This window comes from Pseudoliparis swirei, chromosome 8 (assembly GCF_029220125.1).
Source record: "Pseudoliparis swirei isolate HS2019 ecotype Mariana Trench chromosome 8, NWPU_hadal_v1, whole genome shotgun sequence".
Classification (NCBI taxonomy): Eukaryota; Metazoa; Chordata; class Actinopteri; order Perciformes; family Liparidae; genus Pseudoliparis; species Pseudoliparis swirei.
This window is the reverse complement of record NC_079395.1, coordinates 15138113-15161369: the sequence shown is the minus strand read 5'-3', so window position 1 is coordinate 15161369 and position 23257 is coordinate 15138113. Positions and strand designations below refer to the sequence as shown.

Here is a 23257-nt window from a genome sequence, read left to right as displayed (position 1 = left end):
TTTATTAGACCTTTGATTTGTCATGTGTCAGCGTTCTCTTGCGGGGGAATGTGTATACATAAGTTCAGCTTGTGTGTAGTTAGAAGGTTTGGAGGCTGCGAGGGTGTGAGCACGGAGGAGTGGGGGAGGGGGAGGGAGGGAGTCTCCCACACTGAAGGCCAGTCTAAACTGCATTATGGGTCAGCTGTCCCTGATTGTTGATGTCATGGGGGACTGAACTGGGTTTGCGACGGGTGTTGGAAGAGAGGGAGCATGTGGACAAACACAGGATTCCATTTGGTCATGAGGATGAAATGCAATCCATCAAAGCAGCAGAATTTGTGCGCAACTGTGACCTGATCACTTGGTGACGTGTCAGGATCAAGTTTCAGTATCACACAATTATATTGTCTCACCCAACATTAGTCAGCGGTGCGTTTTTTTCATTGTTGTGAAAATGAATCCAGGCTTCTACATTGTGTGTGCTTCCTTCTTTTGCGAATGCCAACTGCTAAATGTTTAGAAACTGCACCGTAAACAGAGATAGCAGTGCAGTAGCGAGAGTACACAATGGGATCTATTATGTTTACTCATGATTAATGAATGAGAACAAGTCCTTGTGATGCAAGACAAACTCAATACTATCAATATTTGATTTGACATGTGGACACTGGTCTTCACACGTTTGGTGGAGGCTCAATGTTGTTTACAGAAGGGAAGGGGACACGTTCAACCTTCGGTGACCACAACACCGTCATGAACAGTGCAATTATTTGGTAAATGTACGACTGAGGAAATTGCCACCATACTTATCCAAATTAATAGTTTGTAATTGTGTTCCTATATTGTTATTTGTGTTGTTTTGGTTACATATGTTATATTGGCCTGATCCGGATGCTGATATATTTTGCAAATCACAATTTAGAGCAGAGATATTCAGCAAACAGGCATTATTTTCTGAAAATACTCCTTTGACTCCTGGATCTTAATGGAAATATAATAGTGGTAATTAAATATAACAGCTGTAAGACAAAGTTTAATGTAAGAAATAAGAACACTCTATATGGTGGGCAGTACCCCAAACAATTATGATGTGCTGATCACGTGTTTTTGCATATACATAACCTAGTTTCTGTGGTGACCAAGACGTCAAAGTAGTCTAGTTATTATAAATATTATTTCTAAAATGTACCCTTGTGTGCAAAAATATAATATCACAAAATGTATGATAGCTTTCTCAAAATAATGTCAGATGAACTAGTTATATAAAACTCAATGCCTTGTTTAAAAATATTATTCAAGGTCGTCCCTTGCTGATCCAGCAGGTGGCAGTATAACGCCAAATTTTATTTTGAATTTCTTTTAAAACCAGAGAAGAAGAAGCCGTCCGGGATAAGATCGACAACCCGTCGCCTGGGCGGCCAATCAGATCCTTCCGTCGGCGGAAGTGCCACAAATTTCAAACTTTGGCGGTAGGTAAGTGAGTTTTCTTTAACGTCAAATATATGAAATAAATCAATAAAAACGAATAGTGTTAGACGGTTAGAAGACACGTAAAGACGAAAGTAGTACATAGTTTCATAGCGACAAGAACATACTTGCTAATAGCGTGAGTTAACCGACTGGGTTTTCCAAAACGTTAACGCGATATTTATCCGTTACAGCTGTCCTACGGATTCAACATGGAGATCAACCTCTTCTCTAAACTTAGCGGGGCCACTGTTAAAATCTGTCGCAGCGACGGTGAGTTTTCTTTCGCGACTTCACGCTGCATATTGTTACGCTGCATGTGGTTTATTAACGTTTACGATGACTTGTTAATGCAGGGCTCTCAAGTGTCACGCATTGAGCGTGAGACTCACGCATTTCGGTCTTAAGTCACGCACTCCCGCCACACATCGTATTTCTCACGCTGAAAAAAACTCTCGGCTATTTAATGTTTTAATGTGCCGCTGCCCTCACCGTGGAGAAATCAAGCGCTCCCCTGGAGTTCTGCTGTACACAATAGCCAATCAGAAGAAAAAAAACGTATCTGTTGTATCTGGGTAAGATTTAATCCAGCAACCAATGAAAATAAAGCATCCTGGAATTGCTCGCGACTGACTGATATCCGAAAATTTCGCTCTGCGGGGGGGGGGGGGGGGTGATGGAAATCTCACTCTTGCCTGTCTTCAAAACTTGAGAGCTCTGTTAATGTGACACCAGGTCGAGTCCACCTGGCTACGGTGAAGTCAATAGGTGCGGTGGACTCCACGGTTATGGTTGAATGGACTGAAGGAACTTTCTGCAGAGCTAAGGAGGTGAGTGGCGTGCAGTCCGCCAACGCAGACATATGTTACATTATTGATCATATGAACTGGAGGTCAAGCACTTAAAGGGAGTGCTGAGAGGAAGTCAGTGCATTTAATAACATTATTCATGGTTTACACATGACTTTCAAATGTCAGTATAAGTTGTATCTAATAGTTGTTAACATAACATCAATGTGTGAAGCAGCTACATGAAACTACATAGTCAATACTGCAGTCAATCACCATCATACAGTAGTTTATAACAATGCTGGGAGGAGACTGCTGTTTTATTGAGACAAGCAATGTGAAAACATCCGTTTCTGTTATTTTATGATGACTGTAAAGTTGAGATGCTTTTGTTTTTGATTTAGGTCGAAGTGGTTGATTTATGTAAACTCAACCCAGAGCTTGTGGCTCAGATAAAGGCTGACACCAGCCACAGTACAGACCCACCCACTCCTGCTCCAGACAAGGTAAGCTTTGCCGAACTCATCCAAAGGCCAACAGCTGCTTGTAGTCAATGGCAACATGTTGGACCAAATGTCTAAGAACACGTTTTGAGGTTTAACCTCACAGTTGTCAAATAATCATATCTGAGCTGCTTTCTTTTTTTGTCTTAACAATACAACTCTCAATAAATGTCAAATGTCTAGTTGATTTTGAAATTCTCATTTCTTTCAATTTGGAACTGTGGATTTAAAACTCATTCTGGATGAAAAGTGATCATTATTGTAAAACATCTAAATCCCCTCCCCTTGTTTCTTCTGTAGAAGTATGAGGGTCGACTGCGCTCATCCAGGATTCCTGCCCCTACCAACTGTATGTAAACTTATACTATCTCTTTTTTATTTGTTATTGTCTAATGCATATCCTGTAGTTTGGTTCCTAACGGATCGTTTCCTTCCCAAAGCTTCTGCTCAAGTATTCACCCAAGCCGAGGATACAGGTGGCCATGGCATGCTTGTTCCTCTCCCTTAAGAAAATGAATCACTGTCACTCTTGTTAATGGCATTTAGGGTGTCTGTGCAAAAATAATGCACAATGCATGGAGAGTGTAACTCTGCTCAGGCCATGCCACGATAATAAATTAAGAATAATCAGCTGTATTTGATGATTAGAGGGATGCAAATTAACAACTTTAGGTAGTGGGTGATTCTGTTCATGTAGCACTAAATGTGTTTTGAAATAACACTAGTCATCTTAAATCAGCAATATTTTCTGATGAAAATATAATTGAATATTTAATCATTTGGTTTTAGTTTTTCACTCCTGTGTTAATTTATCATGGCTCACTTCTCTCACTCTGGGTTTCTTTTCGATCTTGTTTCACCTTTTTATCACCTTTAGTCACCTGATTCAACAAACTCCACCATGTACAGTTGTTCCCTCCATTGTACCACGGTTTGGGTTATATTTTAACCTCAGAAAACACACTATCGATGCTTATTTAAGTTGTTGTCTCTCAGCTGATCGTCAGACCAGGCAGACGTGCGTGTTCTGGCCTCCGGCTCCTGTTCTAGCACCAGTCTCCACCTCTGAGTCCTCTCAGGCCAAACTGGAGATGGGCAGCTCTGACTTCCCCTCTTCATCTGTCCTCACAAACTCTGGTTGGTAGGGATCTTCTGAAATGAAATTCACAAATATGAACATTGTCCAAACAATGCACGAGATCAACTGATGCAAGCCACCTATTTGTTTCATTTAACTATGCCGTACTGTTCTCAGTGACGGGTAATTGTGAGACCTGCCCATATAGTATATTTTGCACAGATTGTGCAAAGTCGCATGACACATTGGTTAAATGACAAGATGCAATAATGATGATACATTAAATTTATATAGCTAATACAGAGAAATCCCAAGGTGCTTCACATACAGGGTAAAACAATCCTAGTATAACATTTTGCATTCTTTTGTCTTATCTAGCACTTCCTAATCGGCAGCGTAAAAAGAATGTGGCTAAGCCAGCACAGCCGCTGACTGTAGCCCGGGAGGCAATACAGGAAAACGATGACCCTGAGAGAATGCCTCGTCCATCGGTAGCCAAAGGTCAGTAGCACATTTCACATCATAACGACATCATCATCGATATCGGGTATCCACCCAATCGCTTGCATCTGTAGACGTAGCCCAGACTCAGAGAGACATCTATACGCATTAATGTCACAAGTGCACCCTCCCATATCCAGCGAAGGACTCCTATTTGTTTTATTTAAGACTAAACTATTTGGTGAATAGGCATACATGGACTGTATCATCTCCATGTTCAATGAGAACCAGTGGTGCATGATCTGAGGGACGTACTCGTTCTGTGATTGAGATTTGTTGCACGATGACAAAGAGCTGTGAGGTCGTTCAGTGTTATCATCTCTATGCTCTTCAGGGAGAAAATCGATGGCTCCCCAAGAGCTAAATAAAGGCAGCAAAAGATTGTCTTGTGTTGCAAAGCCCCCCAACATGCCGGTCAAGAGGGGAAAGGTGAGATTATTTGTTTAATTTATTGTATGATTCATAAAGTCTGTCTTGCTATGAACTGTTGTTGACGCCAGAAGACACCACTTGCATGTTGTTTACATTTACCCGTTGTTTTCCTACGAGTTTGGAGAGCCTTCCCGTCCAAACCAGAAATTCTACGACATGATCCAAGACTTCCGAGAGACCTTGGAGATAATCCCCTTTTCAACAACCCACCATGTCAGTTTGAACTCGTCGGTGCCGTTCATGAAGCGATATCCTGACGAGCAACTATGGCCATACTTATAGCACATGTTGTGTTTTTACAGGTTAAACATCAAAAGATCTGCGTGTGCGTCCGCAAGCGGCCACTTAACAAACAAGGTATATTGGGAAGGATTTCTAACATCCTGTGTACATTATCTAAATATAAAGTAATGAATAATGACGCTGCAAAAAGTACTTGCCATGCTTATTACAATTTTTTTGTTTTAAATACTGACTTGGACATTCTTGTGTACTCCAGAGATTATTAAAAAGGAGATCGATGTGGTGTCTATCCCTGGAAACGGTGCTCTGTTGGTCCATGAGCCGAAACAGAAGGTGGACCTCACCAAGTACTTGGACAACCAAAGCTTCCACTTCGACGTCTCCTTTAATGAGACCGCCACCAACGAGCTGGTCTACAAGTAATGACCGCGTGTGACCTTTTTTTAACATCTGATTGTTTCCTAAATGTGACGGTGTGTTATTTGCAGGCTTTCACTCTGCAGTTTTTCAATCGGAAGCTACAAATAACTTTGGTGTAAATGGTAGCGTTAACTACTAGAGCAGTGGTCCCCAAACTAAGGCCTGCGGGCCAGATACGGCCCGCCTCCACATTTGGCCCGGCCCCCTGAACAATTCCAGAGACGCATTATGATTTATTTATTTTTCATTCTGGCCACGCAAATCCTAGACTAGCCCCTGTCAAATAGAACGGAATTAGTTATTACTTATTTAGTTATTATTTATTTCACAAATAGTGTTATTTATTTCCTGACTTTTTTTTCTGTGAAGATCCCGGAAAGGGTTATTAATATTTGTCGCTTTCTGGAAAACAATAAATCTTTACATTTAGGCACCCCTGCGATCGTCACACTTTTTCTGTTACAAACTGAGAAGGGAAAAGTTATGTGGCCCTCAGGAAAAGTTTGGGGTACCCCTGTATCACTTTGGTAATGTTGATGGGGAGTCCAATTGTTGAGACTTTTCAGAACATGCCTTTGCTGTCTTATGAAGAGAAAAATGTATGCAGATGCAATTTTGTTTTTCTTCCTATAGCTTCACAGCCAAACCTTTGGTGCAGTCTATTTTCGAAGGCGGTATGGCAACATGTTTCGCCTATGGCCAGACTGGGAGTGGGAAGACTCATGTAAGCCTTTTCTTTCTCTATGACGTTGACTGGTCTTGCAGCAGTATATTCATTCAGTTTGTAGAATTTTTATTTGACATTCGCGTTATTTTTGTTGGCATATTTTCACCCAAGACGATGGGAGGTGATTTCACAGGGAAGCAGCAGAACAGCTCTAAAGGAATCTACGCCATGGCCGGTAGGACCTCAACCATCCACCCAATGGCTCGACATGCACATCACTTAGACGGAATTACTTAATATGGGGTTTCATAATGAGATAATTAACAGGAAATTTGCTTTTATCTGCAAAATGTGTCTTTATTCAAATTAACTCTGAATACGACTCGTCTTATTGCATCTTCATTCTTTAAAATACAGTATATTCAAGATTGTCCTACCTGTTTTGGAACTTCACTTTGAATAATGTTGAGTCTTTCTCTTCCAGCTCAGGATGTCTTCACCTATCTGAACCACAGGAAATTTGCTCACCTGGAACTCTCTGCTTATGTCAGCTTCTTCGAGATTTACAATGGGAAAGTAAGGAAACGACCTCCCATCACCGACTGCCCCTTTTAATATCCGAAGTAAAAATCTTTATTCTCAATTGATTCTGAAAGTTAAATAATAATAATTTGATTTAGGTGTATGACCTGCTGAATGAGAAGGCCAAGCTCCGTGTTCTGGAGGATGACCGACAGCAGGTGCAGGTCGTGGGCCTGGAGGAGGTGTATGTGTCCAAAGCGGAGGAGGTCATCAAGATGATCCAGCTGGGCAGTGCATGCAGGTACCCATGGAATGGATGACACGCACACTTATGCCATTCTTCAGCTCCAAAAAATTATGGCACTGACGTTGCTGCTTTCCCTTTCTCCAGAACGTCAGGCCAGACCTCTGCCAACGCCAACTCGTCTCGCTCTCATGCCATCCTTCAGATTGTCCTGCGGCGAAACGACCGTGCCACCACGCTGCATGGCAAATTTTCCCTGGTTGATTTGGCCGGCAATGAGCGCGGCATCGACTGCAATAGCAATGACCGCAGCACTTTAGTGGAGACTGCGGAGATCAACCGCAGCCTGCTGGCTCTCAAGGTAAACTAAGGAAGCCGTGGAGGTGTGCACTCACCGGATCGATAGACTGATTGGATTAAAATATTGAAACGCGCTCATTTTCTCTCTCACCTGAGCTGCGTTGCATATAAAGTAAGCTGGTAATTGCAAATTGAGCCTTTAAAGAAAAATAAAATGCTGTGCTTGAGATTCTCAGAACTAATGGATATTGTAAATCACATCTAACATGCGCATGCGTCTACTCCTGCTTCCCGTAGGAGTGTATCCGTTCACTGGGGATGAACAGCGATCATATTCCTTTCCGACTGTGCACTTTGACCAAAGTCCTAAGGGACTCCTTCATTGGAGAAAACTCCAGGACCTGCATGGTGGGTTACAACTCCAAACTTTGCTTACTCTTAATTGTGTGTAGTGTTCTGATTACATGTTAATGGACGCTGCAGATGCATGTCAAACAAGCGTGGTGGTAATGCATGTGTGCGTGTTTAAGTACAGAATGTATGAACACACATATTGTCTCTGCTATTCCATAGATTGCCATGGTGTCTCCGGGCATGGCATCATGTGAATACACGGTGAACACACTACGCTATGCTGACAGGTACATACTTGGCTTATAAGGTTTAATATAATTTAAAATAGTTTCTTTTCTCCCGCCGCACCCCTTTTTTCTTTGTAATGAAAATACTAACTTACTCAAATAAAACGTGAAACTTTTTTCCCTCCTCCACCTGCAGAGTGAAGGAACTGAAGGGAAACACCAAGGCTAGTGCAGCAGCTGTGGCACAAGAGCCCATGAATAGCTCCACAGAGGAGGTCGGCTCGAACAAGATCACTCCTCAATCGTGATTAACGTTGCTTTATATTGCGTGCATAATTGGTTAAATGTTGCTTTTAAATGTGTTGTAGGAATCTGTTGAGGATGCCAGTGTACATGAAGTCATATCCAAAGTAGCAGAGCTGGAGGAGAAGGCTTACGAACAGTTCCAGGTAGATTTTAATAAGTCTGCGCTTCATTAGTGGACAAGACACGTAACGATGCCTGTTTTTGTTGGTTCTGTAAATCCGTACACTTCTGTCACTTTTGTTTCTCAGTGGGCCAATCAAGTCTTCAGTGCCATGGGGAAAACCTCTTACAATATTGAGGCAGGACTTCCAGACCTGGTGGCTAATGCAAAGAAGTTATTGGGTTTGTACAAACTACAACTTGATCTTGTAGTGTCTTTTTTCATGAATTAAATTGAACCTTTTTGGATGAGTGTTTTGTTGGAAAAGCCTTGAAAGCCATGAAATGTGTTTACTATAACTGGCCACCTTGTTATTGGTGTAGTGGTGTGTGACGTCTTCGAATGGGTCATACAGCAAATGTGTGATTGCTACACGCTGACCAGAGAGAACCACAGAAGAAATATTGTGCCAACGATGGGCCAGGACCACTTCATGGCATAAAGGACCGAAGTCTGGGTGGCTAAATGTGCTTTACCTTTTATTTGTTCCGTCTTATCTGCCAACAACAGATGTGGTACTGGCTCTGCAGACTGCTGTGGACCAGGAGGGCGTGAAGAGGCAAGGCTACTGAGAAGATCCGATTGAAACTGTCTGTTTTCAAGCAGATTAATTTTAATGTGTCAATGACTGTTTTAAATAAATAAATTGTATTCCGACACTTTCTCATTAAGACCGTTTCACATCTTTTGGGGACCCTCTTGTGTATCTTGACACACGCAGCAGAGTTTGACGCTAATGTGGAAGCAGCAGACTGTTATTTAGATTTCTTGATTTTGTTGCTTTGTTTTATTCCGAGAACTATTGTTGAAATATTAAATAAATTTGCCCAAATACCTTACTACTACATGTTTGAGACGCTTGCTATTTGTTTTTTGCCTTTTTCATCTAGTTTGTTTCTACCTCCCATTTCAAAGGCAAATATTGTTTACTATTTACTTCACTACATTTGTGTTAATTTTAGTCACTAATTACTGGTTCAGGTTGTTAATGCAATCAAGAATTAAGTTGTCATGATATTGATTACGATCAAGCATTGTATCTTATCAAATATGTAATCTGGTAAATGAATAAATTTACTTTTGGTACTTGAGTATTTTTTGATAAAGTTACGTAAACATTTTTTTATTCAAGTACACATTTGAACTCATGTCTACTTCCAAGACCATTGCTACGATATTGATACTTTTAGTAATGTACAAGATCTAATAAGTGTTCCAGCACAAGTGGCTTTGGCATGTATTTCAACAAATATTTAAATCCAGTGTTTGGTCTGACAATATGCACAGAAATAACAATTAAGATACATTATAATCTTGTGGAATATGTTTTATACAAAATGTATTCATCCAGTTTATGAGTCTAGGATATAATACAGCTGAAAATGTAAGATGACACATGCCTGCAAAACGAGTGGAAGTAGGAAGACACAGCTGTTAACTTACTGTTCAGTTAACCAATAGGTTGACTAAATAGTTTACAAACTCATCCAAATTGATATAAATATTGGAGGGATCAAATGTTCAGCTACAGAATACATCTGCAACGAAGGAGTATGCTTGTAATCCAGTTGCACAGTGGGTGATATTCCCAAAGGTGATTTGTAAGGGTATTTCAAAAGAATTTTACATTCAGGAAAGTATAGTTATGCATATATTGTAAATGTTTTCATGGCCAAATGTGTTTGGTTTACTACGATAATGAACATTATTTTTTGGATTATTAATATGTTATACGGATTTATTTGAACTCTAGCTCATATATGGATAAGAAGTGGCTTAAAATGATAACTGATAATATTCAATACACACTTTCGGGCAGTTGAACAGCCAGACCAGAAGGTGGCGGTAAAGCCTTATATTGTATATTAAAGCATGAGGAAGAGGAGGGACCAACCAGGAACCGAACAGATTAACATAAATTGCCCCTCCAAGTGACAAGTGAGGAAACGAACCAAGGATCGGACGGCCATGAAGTGGTTACGGTTTTCGCTCCTCGTCTTGGGGCTTTTCTCGCTGTGCTGCGCCGCGTCTGGTGACGGCAGCGGCGTGAAGAAGATGAAGATGCAGTTTGCTACTGGACCGCTTCTCAAGTTTCAAATTTGGTAAGCAAATAGGCGAAATTATTGCAGAGTCATTGCAAGCTAACTCAACTCCCCGGCTATCAACACGGGAGGCCGAAAGCTAGCCGACTAACGGCAGTAGCTTAGTTTATCTCGGTATATGACGGGATAAGGGGAGTTTCTACTCATTTGGCGATAGTCAGCCAAACGGCTGTCCCAACACACGGCTAGAATAAATGTTGACAAAGTCATGATTTTTTTTTTTGGTCTACTCGTGTACAAATTTCGTCGAAAGCGTGGCCCAGCCTCCGCTGTCAAAGAGGGGAGTTAACGTGGAGCCCACGACGTCAGTTCAGCGGGTATTTTGTGGCGTTATTGTCCGGACCATTGTTAAAAAATCCGGTAAAATCTAGACCGTGCCGAGAAGTTACGTTGAAGCTAACCGAGCATCAAACACATCAAACATTAACTCACAATAATACGTGTTCGTCGTTAACGTCTAACGTTAAGCAAATATCGTGGTCACGTGGTTTCAAGAACACGTGTTGGTTCAACCAGTATGCCAAGAACAAGGACACGTAGCATTGGAGTGAAGTTATACATTGTGGCATTTAAAGTAGGCTTCTCGCTGGAATGTCACACTAATGTGACCATAACGCGTTGCTCCAACGTTAACAGTTTTAACAGATTACAGAGGGATTCACATGTGCCTCTCAGGGCTGAATTCCTAATCTACCCTTGAATCACTATTGTTGTGGCTGCCTTTTGTCCCCGTTTGATGTTGCAACTTGAGTGTCTTTCTATCGGCGTGTCTGTCTTCTCACAGCGTTTCCTGAGGGTACAAGCGGGTGTTTGAGGAGTACATGCAGGCCTTGTACCAGCGGTACCCAGACATCCGTATTGAACAAGACGATTATCTTCCTATACCCCTCTATCGGTAAGTGGATTGTCTTTCTGCCTAGCTGCAAGTGGATTTATATCCAGCTCTAATAAAGCAGCCTGAAAGCTGCCGAGGATTAGCTGTGATTTGACTGAGGAGTTGGAAGGTTTATCTGTCCATGGAGTAGTTTTTGGTAGTTCTGGAGATACTGGCCCTTTTTAAATGAATTTATATAGGTACGTATTGTGATTTTTAGTATGTTATTATTTTAGTATTTGGTCACTAATCAATAGTAATTGTGTTGGTTCAATTTAAACACAAAAGCTTTGTACCAATACTTTAAGTTCTAACTAACCTTGGCATGATCTCATGGCTGTATCACTTCACAATTATCTTACATGTTATAAACAAATGATTATTTGAGGACAAAGTCAGCAAATTACCTTGTGCTGATTATAGTTGCAGCCCAATGATTAATATTCCTATTTAAATTTCACTGGCATGTATTCCTCCCCTCATTTCATAATTGGCCAGGAGCTAATTACCTTTGCATTGAAAATGCGGAAGGTAATGTTTTGATCACCATTTATTTGTATGCGTGTTATTCGCATAACACAAAAAGTATTAAACCGAATCGCATGAAATTCGGTGGGATGATTGGTTATTATCCGGGGACCATTTGATTAGATTTCGGGATCAATCGTGTCAAGGTCATGGAAAGGTCAACATCTTCTTTTTACCATAGCACGGTCAATTTGTATCCAATTGGCATTCAACTAACGCCAAAATGTTCATAATTCAATGTCCAATCTTGTGATATGCGAAGGTATGCGCTCTACCGAGTGCCCGTTCTAGTTATATTTTGTTTACAGACTAGAATTCTGACTCTGAAATCAGCCTTAAAGTAGAAAAGCTTCAATGGCTATTTGGATCAGTGCCTGAGTCTTGATGTCAGACTGCTTTGTGCACTTGTCCCAGGTGTAGTTGAAGGCATGGCATCATTGAGACCCTCGGGTCCTCATCAGTTGAACTCTTAATGAATACACCAGAGATTAGCTCTATTTAAAGAAGCGGACAATATCACACCCTGGGTTTCAAATTCTCAAGACTGGTTTAGTCACTGGAAGATTACCTCTGCTTCCACTGATGGGTTGTAGTTGCACCAGTTACACATGTTTATGTTTGCAGGCACTGTGTGTTGCAGGTTGATTGGAGCGATGGTGTTAAAGCCGTATCCTAGTTCAAGATTATCCAGAGGAAATGTATCTCATAACATATGAATCACTGTTGAAATAGATGGTAATAATGGGTATCAGGAAGCCAGTGCTCCACGCTTGATGCTATTTTCCTGTTTGTTCTACACAAGGGAGCTTTATTTGTATAAATGCAGCCCGTATCTATCTGGATGATTGTGATATCTCTAACATTCATTTATGTCTCAATTGTATTAAGACGGTTTCTTGTTTTATTTCCGTAGACATTTTGCTTCCTTCCTGTCGGTGTTCAAACTGCTGGTGCTCGGGCTGATTATTATCGGCAAGGATCCATTCGCCCTCTTTGGCATGCAAGCCCCAGGCATCTGGGAGTGGGGCCAGGGAAATAAGGTGAGGTTCACCGGAACTATAGGATCCGTTTAAGGTCAGATCGTCTGGGAGAATTGGTGGTGTAATTCTCATGTGCAGCAGTGAGTTCGAGCCCATTCAGGGTCTTCCTTACGTCGTGTTTGGCTTGGGTCTGTTATCCCCAGGGTTACAGACCTGCCAAAGGCTGAGAAAGAATGACTGCCAACACCAGATATTTGCAAATAAAACAATCTTGCACTTATTGCATTTTAAATATACAGTTTCATTACTTTATATAGATGTAATACATTTACAATGTCAATTAGACGGTAAATTAGACATGAGGAAAACTAAAAGATCTCCATATAGTGATCAATTTATTCCAGAAAGACTAGGCTGTATCGGATGTGCCTCGCATACAAAAACCACTTGTTGCAATGCTAACAAACTGTTAGGCGTTTGTTGTGGTTAATCGCCAAACATTTTTTCAAGTCACTATCTATTTGTTGCCCATCACTCCAGTGTCCTAAAACGGCTTCTAATGTACCTGTCAATGGCGCATCAATTCAACTTGTCTTCTTCTGCTTATTCCAGATATATGCCTGCATGATGGTGTTCTTCCTTAGCAATATGATTGAAAACCAGTTAATGTCGACAGGAGCTTTTGAGATCACATTAAATGGTGAGTTTGTGATTTACAGCACCGGCTTATTGAGTGAACCCAATGCTTCAGATTGATTCTTAAACATTACAGTGTTTATTGTTGGGGCAAAATGCAGTGGATTACAATGAAGTGGCATTATTATTTTCTTTTCTTCTCAAATAGATGTGCCAGTGTGGTCGAAGCTCGAGTCTGGTCAGCTGCCCTCCATGCAGCAGCTTGTGCAAATCCTGGATAACGAGATGAAGATGAACGTTCACATGAACACAGCAACTCACCACCACTCCTAACCCTACTTGTCATATCCTGGCTGTAGCTAAAAGCCCCTCCATGTAAGTCCAGCCGTGTTGGTAACCAGTCTGTTGCTGATCTTGGGCTTTCCTTACTTGTAAGACACATTGGCTCATTTCATTGGATTTCCCTCTCGTCCCATCTAGGTTTTGAGGTGGGTTTCTCACTGGGCTGTGAAGGGATGTTTATGAAGGTCTGCGCTGAAGGCAGGAAGACTGCTAGCACAGACTGGATGCCCCATCAATCTTCACCATGCCCCTTGGAGACGTCCCGCCCCTGACGCCAGAGCGGGATCCATGGCAACCGTGCCGGACATTCTTTTGTCATTTTCCTGTACTGTTCATACGACTGCAGATTTCATCTATGGTCGCATCAAGAAAGATTTCAAATTGATACTTATAGTCTTTAACTTAAATTGATCTATGTGAATTTAATAAAATTGTTTAAAAAAAAGAAGTTATACCACTGAGCCACATGTCGAATCTTAAGTTTATTGTTCTAAACCATCTAGAAAAAATTCAATACTCCTAATCCGTCTTCACTGTTGTGAAAATAACATTGGTTATTGTGTCTTTGTGTGATTTCTGAATAATTGTTTTTATATTTGCATAAATTGAAGGAAGGGAGAAGATTAATAAAAACATATTGTAACTTTTCTCCTGTGAGGCTGTCGTGTGGAGGTTTGAGATGCCGCTGTGGTCGTCCTGTAACCACAAGGTAGCCGGTTTCACCACCGCTCGCCCCGTAGTTTGAGTATTAAAGTGTCCTTGAGCAAGACGCCTGGCGCTTCACTGCAGCGCACTGCTCCTTAACTAAGGCTGGGTCAAATGGTTTCCTAAACAGAGATGAGGCGACTAGTTGGTGAATAATGTGACTGTTTTGAGTTACGAAAAGTAGGGAATCTGAATGGCTCAAGAGATATGGCTTATTTTCATGTAAAGCAGATGGCCTACTTGAGTCGATGCACATCTTTCAGCCATCGGCTCAACCTAATGCTATTAGGAAGACGAGAAACTTCAGTGATTTGTTTAGAAGACACAAAATGGATTAAGTGAGTACAATGTATGATAACTGCATCGTGTCGTACTAGTGTCAGATCGGTCAATAATTGCGAATACAAACAGATCCACAAAATGAATTTACAAATGCACACTTAAATAAATTACTATTTTAGCGGATCGCTAGACATTTTGCACAGGTTTTTGAGACCGCTACCGTGGCTCGAGCCGCAAATGCGTTTTTCCATCATAGACCAATCTGTAGCCAATCGGATGTCAATTGCAATTGAGTGATCTGTCCCCATACTATGACCTCTATTTTTACATATTTTGGCATACTATACTATGACTTATTTTGGCATACTATACTATGGCTTTTATTTTTGACATATTTTGGCATACTAAACTGACTTATCCTGACATATTTTGGCATACTATACTATGACTTATTTTGGCATACTATACTATGACTTTTATTTTGACATATTTTGGCATACTATACTACAACCTTTATTTTGACATATTTTGGCATACTATACTTTTATTTTGACATATTTTGGCATACTATACTACCTTTATTTTTACATATTTTGGCATACTATGACTTTTATTTTGACATATTTTGGCATACTATACTATGACCTTTATTTTTGACATATTTTGGCATACTATACTATGACTTTTATTTTGACATATTTTGGCATACTATACTATGACCTTTATTTTGACATATTTTGGCATACTATACTATGACCTTTATTTTGACATATTTTGGCATACTATACTATGACTTTTATTTTGACATATTTTGGCATACTATACTACAACCTTTATTTTGACATATTTTGGCATACAAAATATGACTTATTTTTGACATATTTTGGCATACTATACTATGACTTTTATTTTTGACATATTTTGGCATACTATACTATGACCTTTATTTTGACATATTTTGGCAAACTAAACTTTAACTTTTATTTTGACATATTTTGGCATACTATACTATGACTTTTATTTTTACATATCTTGGCATACTATACTATGACCTTTATTTTGACATATTTTGGCATACTATACTATGACTTTTATTTTGACATATTTTGGCATACTATACTATGACCTTTATTTTGACATATTTTGGCAAACTATACTATGACTTTTATTTTTTGACATATTTTGGCATACTATGACTTTTATTTTTACATATTTTGGCATACTATACTACGAAATTAATTTGAGAAGAAGCGTTTCAAAGTGGTGCCGTTCAACTCCCGCCAGTGCAAGTGTGCATGGCCCTATGCCATAGGGCCATGCACACTTGTTGGATTTGGGATATTCCTGAGAGTGAGTTAGGATTTTGTGAGTTAGAATTGTTTTTGTTTGCACACAAATAATATTTGAGCCCTTTATTTGTGAATAACCCAGATTCACTATTGAGGCATTCGGTGTGTTTAAAAAAAAAGTATTTGTACTTTATTATGGTACATCAAAGACAACTGTGAAGGCACCTATGTATGAAGTCTCTTTCACTCTCCTCCATCATCACATCAGCAGTGACTTCCAGAAGCTTCTGGGCCTCGGCACGGCGCTGAGCAGCTAGCTTGGTCTTCGGCAGCCGGGCACATGATGGCGTCAGCAGGATCTGGTGCATGTTCTGAAGGAGCAGCTGGATCCTAATCCTGGCTGCCTTCACAAACAGGTCCTCCTTCAATGGTCCTGGAGGAGCAGCCCAAACTGTTTTACATTCATTCTGGAGGGGAAAACAAATGTCATGTTTTCACGCTGATCTGGTAACGGTGTCAAATGCAAGATAGACATGTAGACAGAAAACATGGAAGATGGTTAAAAAAAAAAGAGCCAACTGCTTCACCTGAACGCAGCAGTCACCCACATTGAACTTTGCCTGTTGACCTCTTGCTAGGAAGGAGACAAACACGTGTTCCCTCCCGAGGACTCGGACCCCAACAGATTTATTGAGGGACATGAAGACGGGCTGCAGGGGAGTGAGGCTGCTCCAGCTCCACCGCCGAACCCGGGACCCCTCCTCATCCAAACACTGACCACCTGAACTGTTTAAGGACAGCCTGCAACATCAACACATGCATGCAATCATCACATATTAGTTAAACCATACTTTAGATGTATCCATTAGTATAGAAACAATTTGCCTAATGTATATTTACCTAAAGATTATCTAATGAAAAATGTATTACCAATATAATACAAATTCTGAACATTTTAAATGGATGCATGATATATATAAAGAAACACTTTTCTTTGTACCATGTGTTTCTGTTACTGTGATAACATGTGGCCCTGCCGTTAGACAGGAACAGGGCTCTCATTGGTTGGTTGGAGGCGTCGCTGTCATCGTACACAATGCAGACTCTTCCATTTTTCTCTGTGACCACGACCAAGAGAGCCAAGAGACCTGAGGGATAGCTGTTACCACGACGATAAGGATGGGAACGCCCACGATAGAGTACATTGCACATACACTCGAACACACTCCTGGTCACTGAAAAGTTATTAACGTCATAACAATCTCCAGACGTTACATTGTGAGCGGTTACAAGAGCTTGGCAGAGCCATCGGGGAACACTGTCAGAAAGGTCATGCCATTGGAGTAATACTTTTGTCGGAGTTCCGCCTCCTGCTGTGAACACATAAGGTTAAACAATGTCAGAAAATGTTCACCACAAATTCCACAAGAGAAAGCCTCCATTACAAAAGGTGGCTGAGAGACAGTGAGTCTACTGCACATGGGGAATGCAGGATGCCTGCCCTGTAGAGCCTCGAAATCAGGAGGACACAGTATGTTGGTCTCTGTTGTAACCCTTCAACAACCATAACTGTTTCTAATCCTAAATATGTATCTGATTTACAAAAAGAAAAATGCTTACATTTGTTTCAAACAGCTATTGTAGGGTTTTATACATTGTATTAGTGTGCATAGATTAATATACATTTGTAGACTCCTATATAGACCCCTATACAAAGATATGATTATTTAAAATATTTTATTTTATATTTACTAAATCCTACGCACTGGCCCTTTAAGGTAAGGTATCCTGAGGACTGACTTTCACAGAAGAAGACAGGACAGGGATCTGTGGCTACCTGATGATGACATATGCCGAATGAAAGTGTCTGGTGGTCACAACAAGGCAACACCACCTTCTCCTCTTCCTCTTTGTGCAGCCGGAAGCGTCTGGATTTTGGGAGAACTAAACAATAGCGCAAAATAAAAGGCTATCAGTCCCACAGAGCTATTTCAAGTAACATAGATACCTTTCGCAAAACCGTGTTCCAGTTTGTGTTTGTTTATCATGACCCAACAGATTTAAAGCTGTCAATGTGGAGGTCGCCCACTGAGCTGGTACTCACAGGGTACTGCAACCGGGAATTGGATTCTCATGTCTGACTGTTTCCTAATAAAGAATACAGATTACATCGCTCTTGAGTTTACTGTTTGATTATCATTGGACTGTATTCTGGCTTCTGTGTGTTGGTAAAATACATTTTAAGATGAAAATGTGTACCTAAGTCTCCTCTGTAAATCCATGGCACACTTGTTGTGATCCTCCATCTCCTGGTCTTTTAAGAAAAGCTCGTCTGTCATGTCCCTCGGTGATGATGGAAAACGAGTCTTCAGGGCATATGTCTTCTCCATCTCCCGTCTCTGCGTCACCAGCATCATACACAGCCGCTCCCACTGGGCGCAGCAGAAGAATGGCGTCTAAGACGAACACAAAATAGGATGCAAGCAGGTCAGCAGTGCGTCGTGTGTGTATTTGGGTCATTTGTTTTCGTATAGGAACTTGCTTCCTCACCTCAGGCGCCCATGCCCATGTTAGATCCAAGGATGGCTGGGCCTCTTCTCCACAGTACTCACATATCACTGGATATTCCTCCAGGGCCTGGGACTGGACCACATAGTATTAAAGTGTCACGAATTAGTAACATAAAGGTGTGTTGCGTCAGTATAAATTTGATCTTTTTATACCTGAAGAATGGTTGTTGAGTTTATCCTGTGGTGGTCTGACTCCCGATTGTACCTCAGAACTCCGGCTGCTCTGACACAATATGTGGGAGGGTCACTGACAGGCTGTGGACCGCCCTCTGGTGTCCTCTTACAAAATCCAGGGAAACCAAATCAAATTAATGAATTGAATCATAAGATATGTATTGAAACAAAAAAGACCTGCGCTGAAAAGGAACATAGATGTGTCTATTGCCCACTACTTGATCTGTCTTACGTGATCCAGGACAGATGGCGGCTCACTGAGATCATGTTTTGAAGTAGCAGCAGCATCTAATGGTAAAACTAGAGTTAGTGTTGCATCGTTCCATTATTATATGCTAATAGAAGAAAACACTGGCCTGAATAAGATTGGGCCTTAAAGATTTTCCATTCTTTAACAATTCCACTTTTATTGTGCTTGAAGCAGACTCACATGAAGAGCTCATCTTTTTGTCTGTTATTCTGGGTGAAGCGTTTTTGTGTCAGCAAGAGAATATCAGCATTCACTGCTTGTGTTTAGGTTTCTCTACAGCTGAGATGAACATAAATATGAATATATACAGTCAATAGATGATTAAATCACATGTCAAAGAGTATAAACCACATTATATTTATACTATTTACAATTATAATGCAAAACACAGCTGTATACTGTTTGGATTCCTACTGATGCAACTTACAACAATAAAACAATACACTTATTAAATGTATCTTTATTTTTTTTTTTTTTGGGGGGGGGCCCCGGGGGGGGAAAAAAATTTTTTTTTTTTTTTTGGGGGTTTTAAAAATTTTTTAAAAATTTTAAAAAAGGCCCCCCCCTTTTTTAAAAATTTTTTCCAAATTTTTTTGGACCCTTTTTTTAAATTTTTTGGGAAATTTTTTTTTTTTTTTTTAAAAAAAAATTTTTTGGCCTTTTAAAAAATTTAACGGAAATTTTATTCGGGGCCCTTTCAAAAGGGGGAAAAAAAGGAAAATTTTTTTTAAAAAAGGGGGGGGAAAAGGCCCGGGCCCAAAAAAAAAAAAGGGGTTTTAATTTTTTTAAAAAAAAAAATTTTTTTTTTTGGGGGGGCCCCCTTTTTTTTAAAAGAAAAAAAAAATTTTTTAAAAAAACCCCTTTTTTTTTTTTCCCAATTTTGAATTGGGGTTAAGGGGCCCTGAAAAAATTCTTTTTTGTTTTTTGAACTTTTTTTTTTTGGTTTTTTTTTGGGGGTTTAAATTTTTTTTTTAAAAAAAGGGGGGGAAAAATTTTAAAAAATTAAAAAAAAAAAAAAAAAACCCCCCCCCCCCCTTTTTTTTGGGGGGGGCCCCCCCCAAAAAAAAACCCCCCCAAAAAGGGGGGGGGTGCCAAAAGCTTGTCTTGTATAAACTTGTTCATAAAGTTTTTTTCAATCAACAGTATTTTCTTCATAGAATCATTAGTTTTATATTACTGTGAATAAAGATTTTGATGGTGACTTCTGCATTTTTATTTCAAGTATCATAAAAATATGTTTTTCATTCTACAATGCAGGTGAGTCCTATATCTAGCATGTGTGATTATATGATGTGGCTTTTTTATTTGACCATGATATGCATTTGTAGTTCAGCAAGTTTGCTAAAGTGCCACTAAGTACTATAAATATGTGTTGCGTCAGAATAAATTTGATCTTTATATACTGCACGAATGGTTGAGTTTATCATGTGGTGGTCTGACTCCCGATTGTACCTCAGAAATCAAGCTGCTCTGATACAATGGGTGGGAGGGTCACTGACAGGCTGTGGACCGCCCTCTGGTGTCCTCTTACAAAACCCAGGGAAAACATGAATGAATTGAATCATAAGATATGTATTGAAACAAAAAAGACCTACGCTGAAAAGGAACATAGATGTGTCTATTGCCCACTACTTGATCTGTCTTACGTGATCCAGGACAGATGGCGGCTCACTGAGATGTTTTAAAGTAGCAGCAGCATCTAATGGTAAAACTAGAGTTAGTGTTGCATCGTTACATTATTATATGCTAATAGAAGAAAACACTGGCCTGAATAGAATTGGGCCTTAAAGATTTACCTTTCCATTCTATAGCAATTCCACTTGTATTGTGCTTGAAGCAGACTCACATGAAGAGCTCATCTTTTTGTCTGTTCTTCTGGGTGAAGCGTTTTTGTCTCAGCAAGAGAATATCAGTATTCACTGCTGTTAAAGAATATATATTATAGTTTAGCATAGCTTAGTATCAGAATCAGAATCAGAATCAGAAACAGGTTTATTGCCAAAGAATGAATGTTTTCACAAACAAACGAGGAATTTTTGGTGGAAGGTGCAACATTTGGACATGACAAACAACAATCAACGCAAAGGGGGGAGGAGGGGGGAAGAAGAGGGGGGAGGAGGAAGAGGAAGGGCGGGAAGGAAGGAATGAAGAAGATGTTTCCCTTTACAGTCAGTCAGTGGGGCCATACAAAAGGGTGTGGGGGAGGTCGTGGTCAGATGGACCCCTCCCCCCAAGTATTGTTTGCATATAGATTATGTAAGTGGAAAACACTGAATAAATTAAATCTCCAGCAACAATCTGGTCTGAGCTGATCTAAAGAAAGATAACAGTGAGTCCTCCCTTCAAGATTCAAGATTCATTCAAGATGTTTTATTTGTCACATACACACACAGGGTGTGCAGTTTTGTGGGCAATGTCAGCAGGAATGTGAAGGGGCAAAAATCCTATTTACAAATAAAACAACACAATATTTACAGTTGTGTGTGTGTGTGTGTGTGTGTGTGTGGTTTCCTAAGCAGTTGTGTGGGTCTATGTGGGGGGCCTGGTGAGGTCGAGTTCACAATCCTGATGGCCTGGAAGAAACTCCGTCTCAGTCTCTCTGTTCTTGCAAACGTGACTACGGGCGCCTGCCTGACAAGCAGCTGAAACAGTCTGTTGTTGGGGTGGTGAGGATCCTTCATGATCCTGCGGCTCTGGTTCTGCACCTCCTGGTGTACAAGTCCTGCAGGGTGGGGTGTGGTTCCAATAGTGGGTCAGCAGACTACTCTCTGCAACCTTCCTGTCCTGGGAGCAGTTGCCAAACCAGGCTGTGATGCTTCCTGTCAGGCGCTCTCTACAGCTCCAGAGTAGAAGGACTGAAGGACCCTCTGGGAAGCTTTTAATTTCCTCAGCTGCCAGAGGTGGTAGAGGCTCTGCCTTGCCTTTCTCACCAGAGTCTCTGTGTTTGTTGACCATGTCAGATCCTCGGTGATGTGGACTCCCAGGTATTTATTCCCGCTCACCCTCTCCACAGTACTCCCATTAATCCCCAGTGGTGAGTACGTCCTCTGTTGTTGTACCCTCCTAAAGTCCACAATCAGCTCCTTAGTTTTGGTGACATTCATGATGAGGCTGTTGTCCTGGCACCAGGTGACAGATCAGCAACTTCCTCCAGGTAGGCCTTCTCGTCGTTGTGGAGATCAGGCCCACCACCACTGTGTCATCCAAACTTGATGATGGTGTTGGAGCTGAACCTGGCCACACAGTCATGTGTGTACGGGGAGTACAGTAGGGGCTGAGGCGCAACCTGGGGATCCTGTGTTCAGGGTGAGGGATTTGGTGGTGTGTCTGCCCACCCTGACCACCTGTGGCCTGGCGGTCAGGAAGTCCAGGATCCAAGCACACAGGGGTGTTCAGTCCCAGCTCAATCAGCTTGCCGGCCAGTCTGGAGGGGGCTATGGTGTTGAAAGCTGAACTATAATCAATGAACAGCAGTCTCACATAGCCCCCCCTCTGGCTGTCCAGATGAGAGAGTGTGGTGTGCAGTACCTGGGAGACAGCATCATCCGTGGATCTGTTTGGGCGATAAGCAAACTGCAGCGGGTCCATGGAGGAAGGGAGGAAGGCGCAGATGTAGTCCTTTATCAGCCTCTCAAAGCATTTCATGACCACCGAGGTGAGGGCCACCGGTCGGTAGTCATTCATACATGCTGGAGAAGCATTCTTGGGCACAGGGACAATAGTGGATCTCTTGAAGCAGGCGGGGACCACGGACTCAGCCAGGGAGAGGTTGAATATTGTGGTGAACACTGGAGCTAGCTGGTTAGCACAGGTCTTCAGTACATCCACACATTCCGGAGGGGATCACATACAAAGAGCTCTCTATACTCTCAGAGATAACGAAGGGTCCAGATGTGGCCATTATTCTCCTTTTAGACACTCGAGGCCACTCACTGACCTTTCTCTGACACACACACACATGGGAAGAGGCCCCCCTCCCCTTTTGAAATAGACAGCCTTCGGAGAAGACCCAGACCCATCCCTGCACAGACAAGGCCCCTTCCCCCACCTTTTCACAACATGTGAACTCATTGGCAGACGAGAAGAACCAATGAAGGAGCGGCAGAGGCGGGAGCTGGCAACAAGAACCAATGAGAAGACACCGCCCCCTTATCTCCTGACGAATCAGAACTGTTCCTTTCGGCTATTTAAAATGGCCGCACACTCTAAGTGGTCGTCTTTTTTCCTCCAGGGCTGAGGCCACTGGTCAGAGCTCTGGAGAAGGGTCCATGCATGATGTCTACTTGTATCCTGATTTCTGAATAAAACGCTTATAGACGTAACGTAGAAGT

The 23257-nt window shown here is 41.2% G+C and overlaps 3 protein-coding genes across 5 annotated transcripts; 2 read left to right on the top strand and 1 right to left on the bottom strand.

Annotated features, from left to right (window-relative positions):
* Window positions 1-1435: 1435 nt before the first annotated feature.
* Window positions 1436-9285, top strand: kif2c (kinesin family member 2C). Of its 3 annotated transcripts, XM_056421077.1 has the most exons (23): window positions 1436-1455; window positions 1644-1722; window positions 2185-2279; window positions 2642-2743; window positions 3041-3089; window positions 3181-3216; window positions 3737-3877; window positions 4197-4319; window positions 4654-4748; window positions 4869-4964; window positions 5054-5108; window positions 5251-5413; window positions 6048-6138; window positions 6253-6316; window positions 6566-6657; window positions 6762-6904; window positions 6995-7208; window positions 7445-7555; window positions 7721-7788; window positions 7925-8003; window positions 8097-8177; window positions 8283-8376; window positions 8705-9285. In XM_056421077.1, exons 2-23 carry the CDS (start codon window positions 1662-1664, stop codon window positions 8764-8766), a joined length of 2115 nt encoding a protein of 704 aa, XP_056277052.1. In that variant the 5' UTR covers window positions 1436-1455; window positions 1644-1661; the 3' UTR covers window positions 8767-9285. The 3 variants fall into 3 exon arrangements, with proteins under 3 accessions (XP_056277052.1, XP_056277051.1, XP_056277053.1); XM_056421076.1 differs by lacking the exon at window positions 1436-1455 and having other exon boundaries at window positions 1624-1722; XM_056421078.1 differs by lacking the exons at window positions 1436-1455; window positions 3181-3216 and having other exon boundaries at window positions 1624-1722.
* An 853-nt stretch (window positions 9286-10138) lies between these two features.
* Window positions 10139-14304, top strand: selenot1a (selenoprotein T, 1a). The gene is made up of 6 exons (XM_056420864.1): window positions 10139-10296; window positions 11081-11191; window positions 12612-12738; window positions 13291-13378; window positions 13523-13689; window positions 13795-14304. The coding sequence occupies exons 1-5, from the start codon at window positions 10163-10165 to the stop codon at window positions 13645-13647; spliced, it is 585 nt and encodes a 194-aa protein (XP_056276839.1). The 5' UTR covers window positions 10139-10162; the 3' UTR covers window positions 13648-13689; window positions 13795-14304.
* Window positions 14305-16135: 1831 nt separating this feature from the next.
* On the bottom strand, window positions 16136-18943 carry LOC130198428 (uncharacterized). Its single transcript, XM_056421591.1, has 10 exons — window positions 18935-18943; window positions 18656-18781; window positions 18483-18575; window positions 18192-18388; window positions 18044-18080; window positions 17770-17901; window positions 17223-17302; window positions 16933-17091; window positions 16520-16733; window positions 16136-16399 (listed from the first exon to the last, which is right to left on the bottom strand). The coding sequence occupies exons 1-10, from the start codon at window positions 18941-18943 to the stop codon at window positions 16136-16138; spliced, it is 1311 nt and encodes a 436-aa protein (XP_056277566.1).
* Between the last annotated feature and the right edge of the window lie 4314 nt (window positions 18944-23257).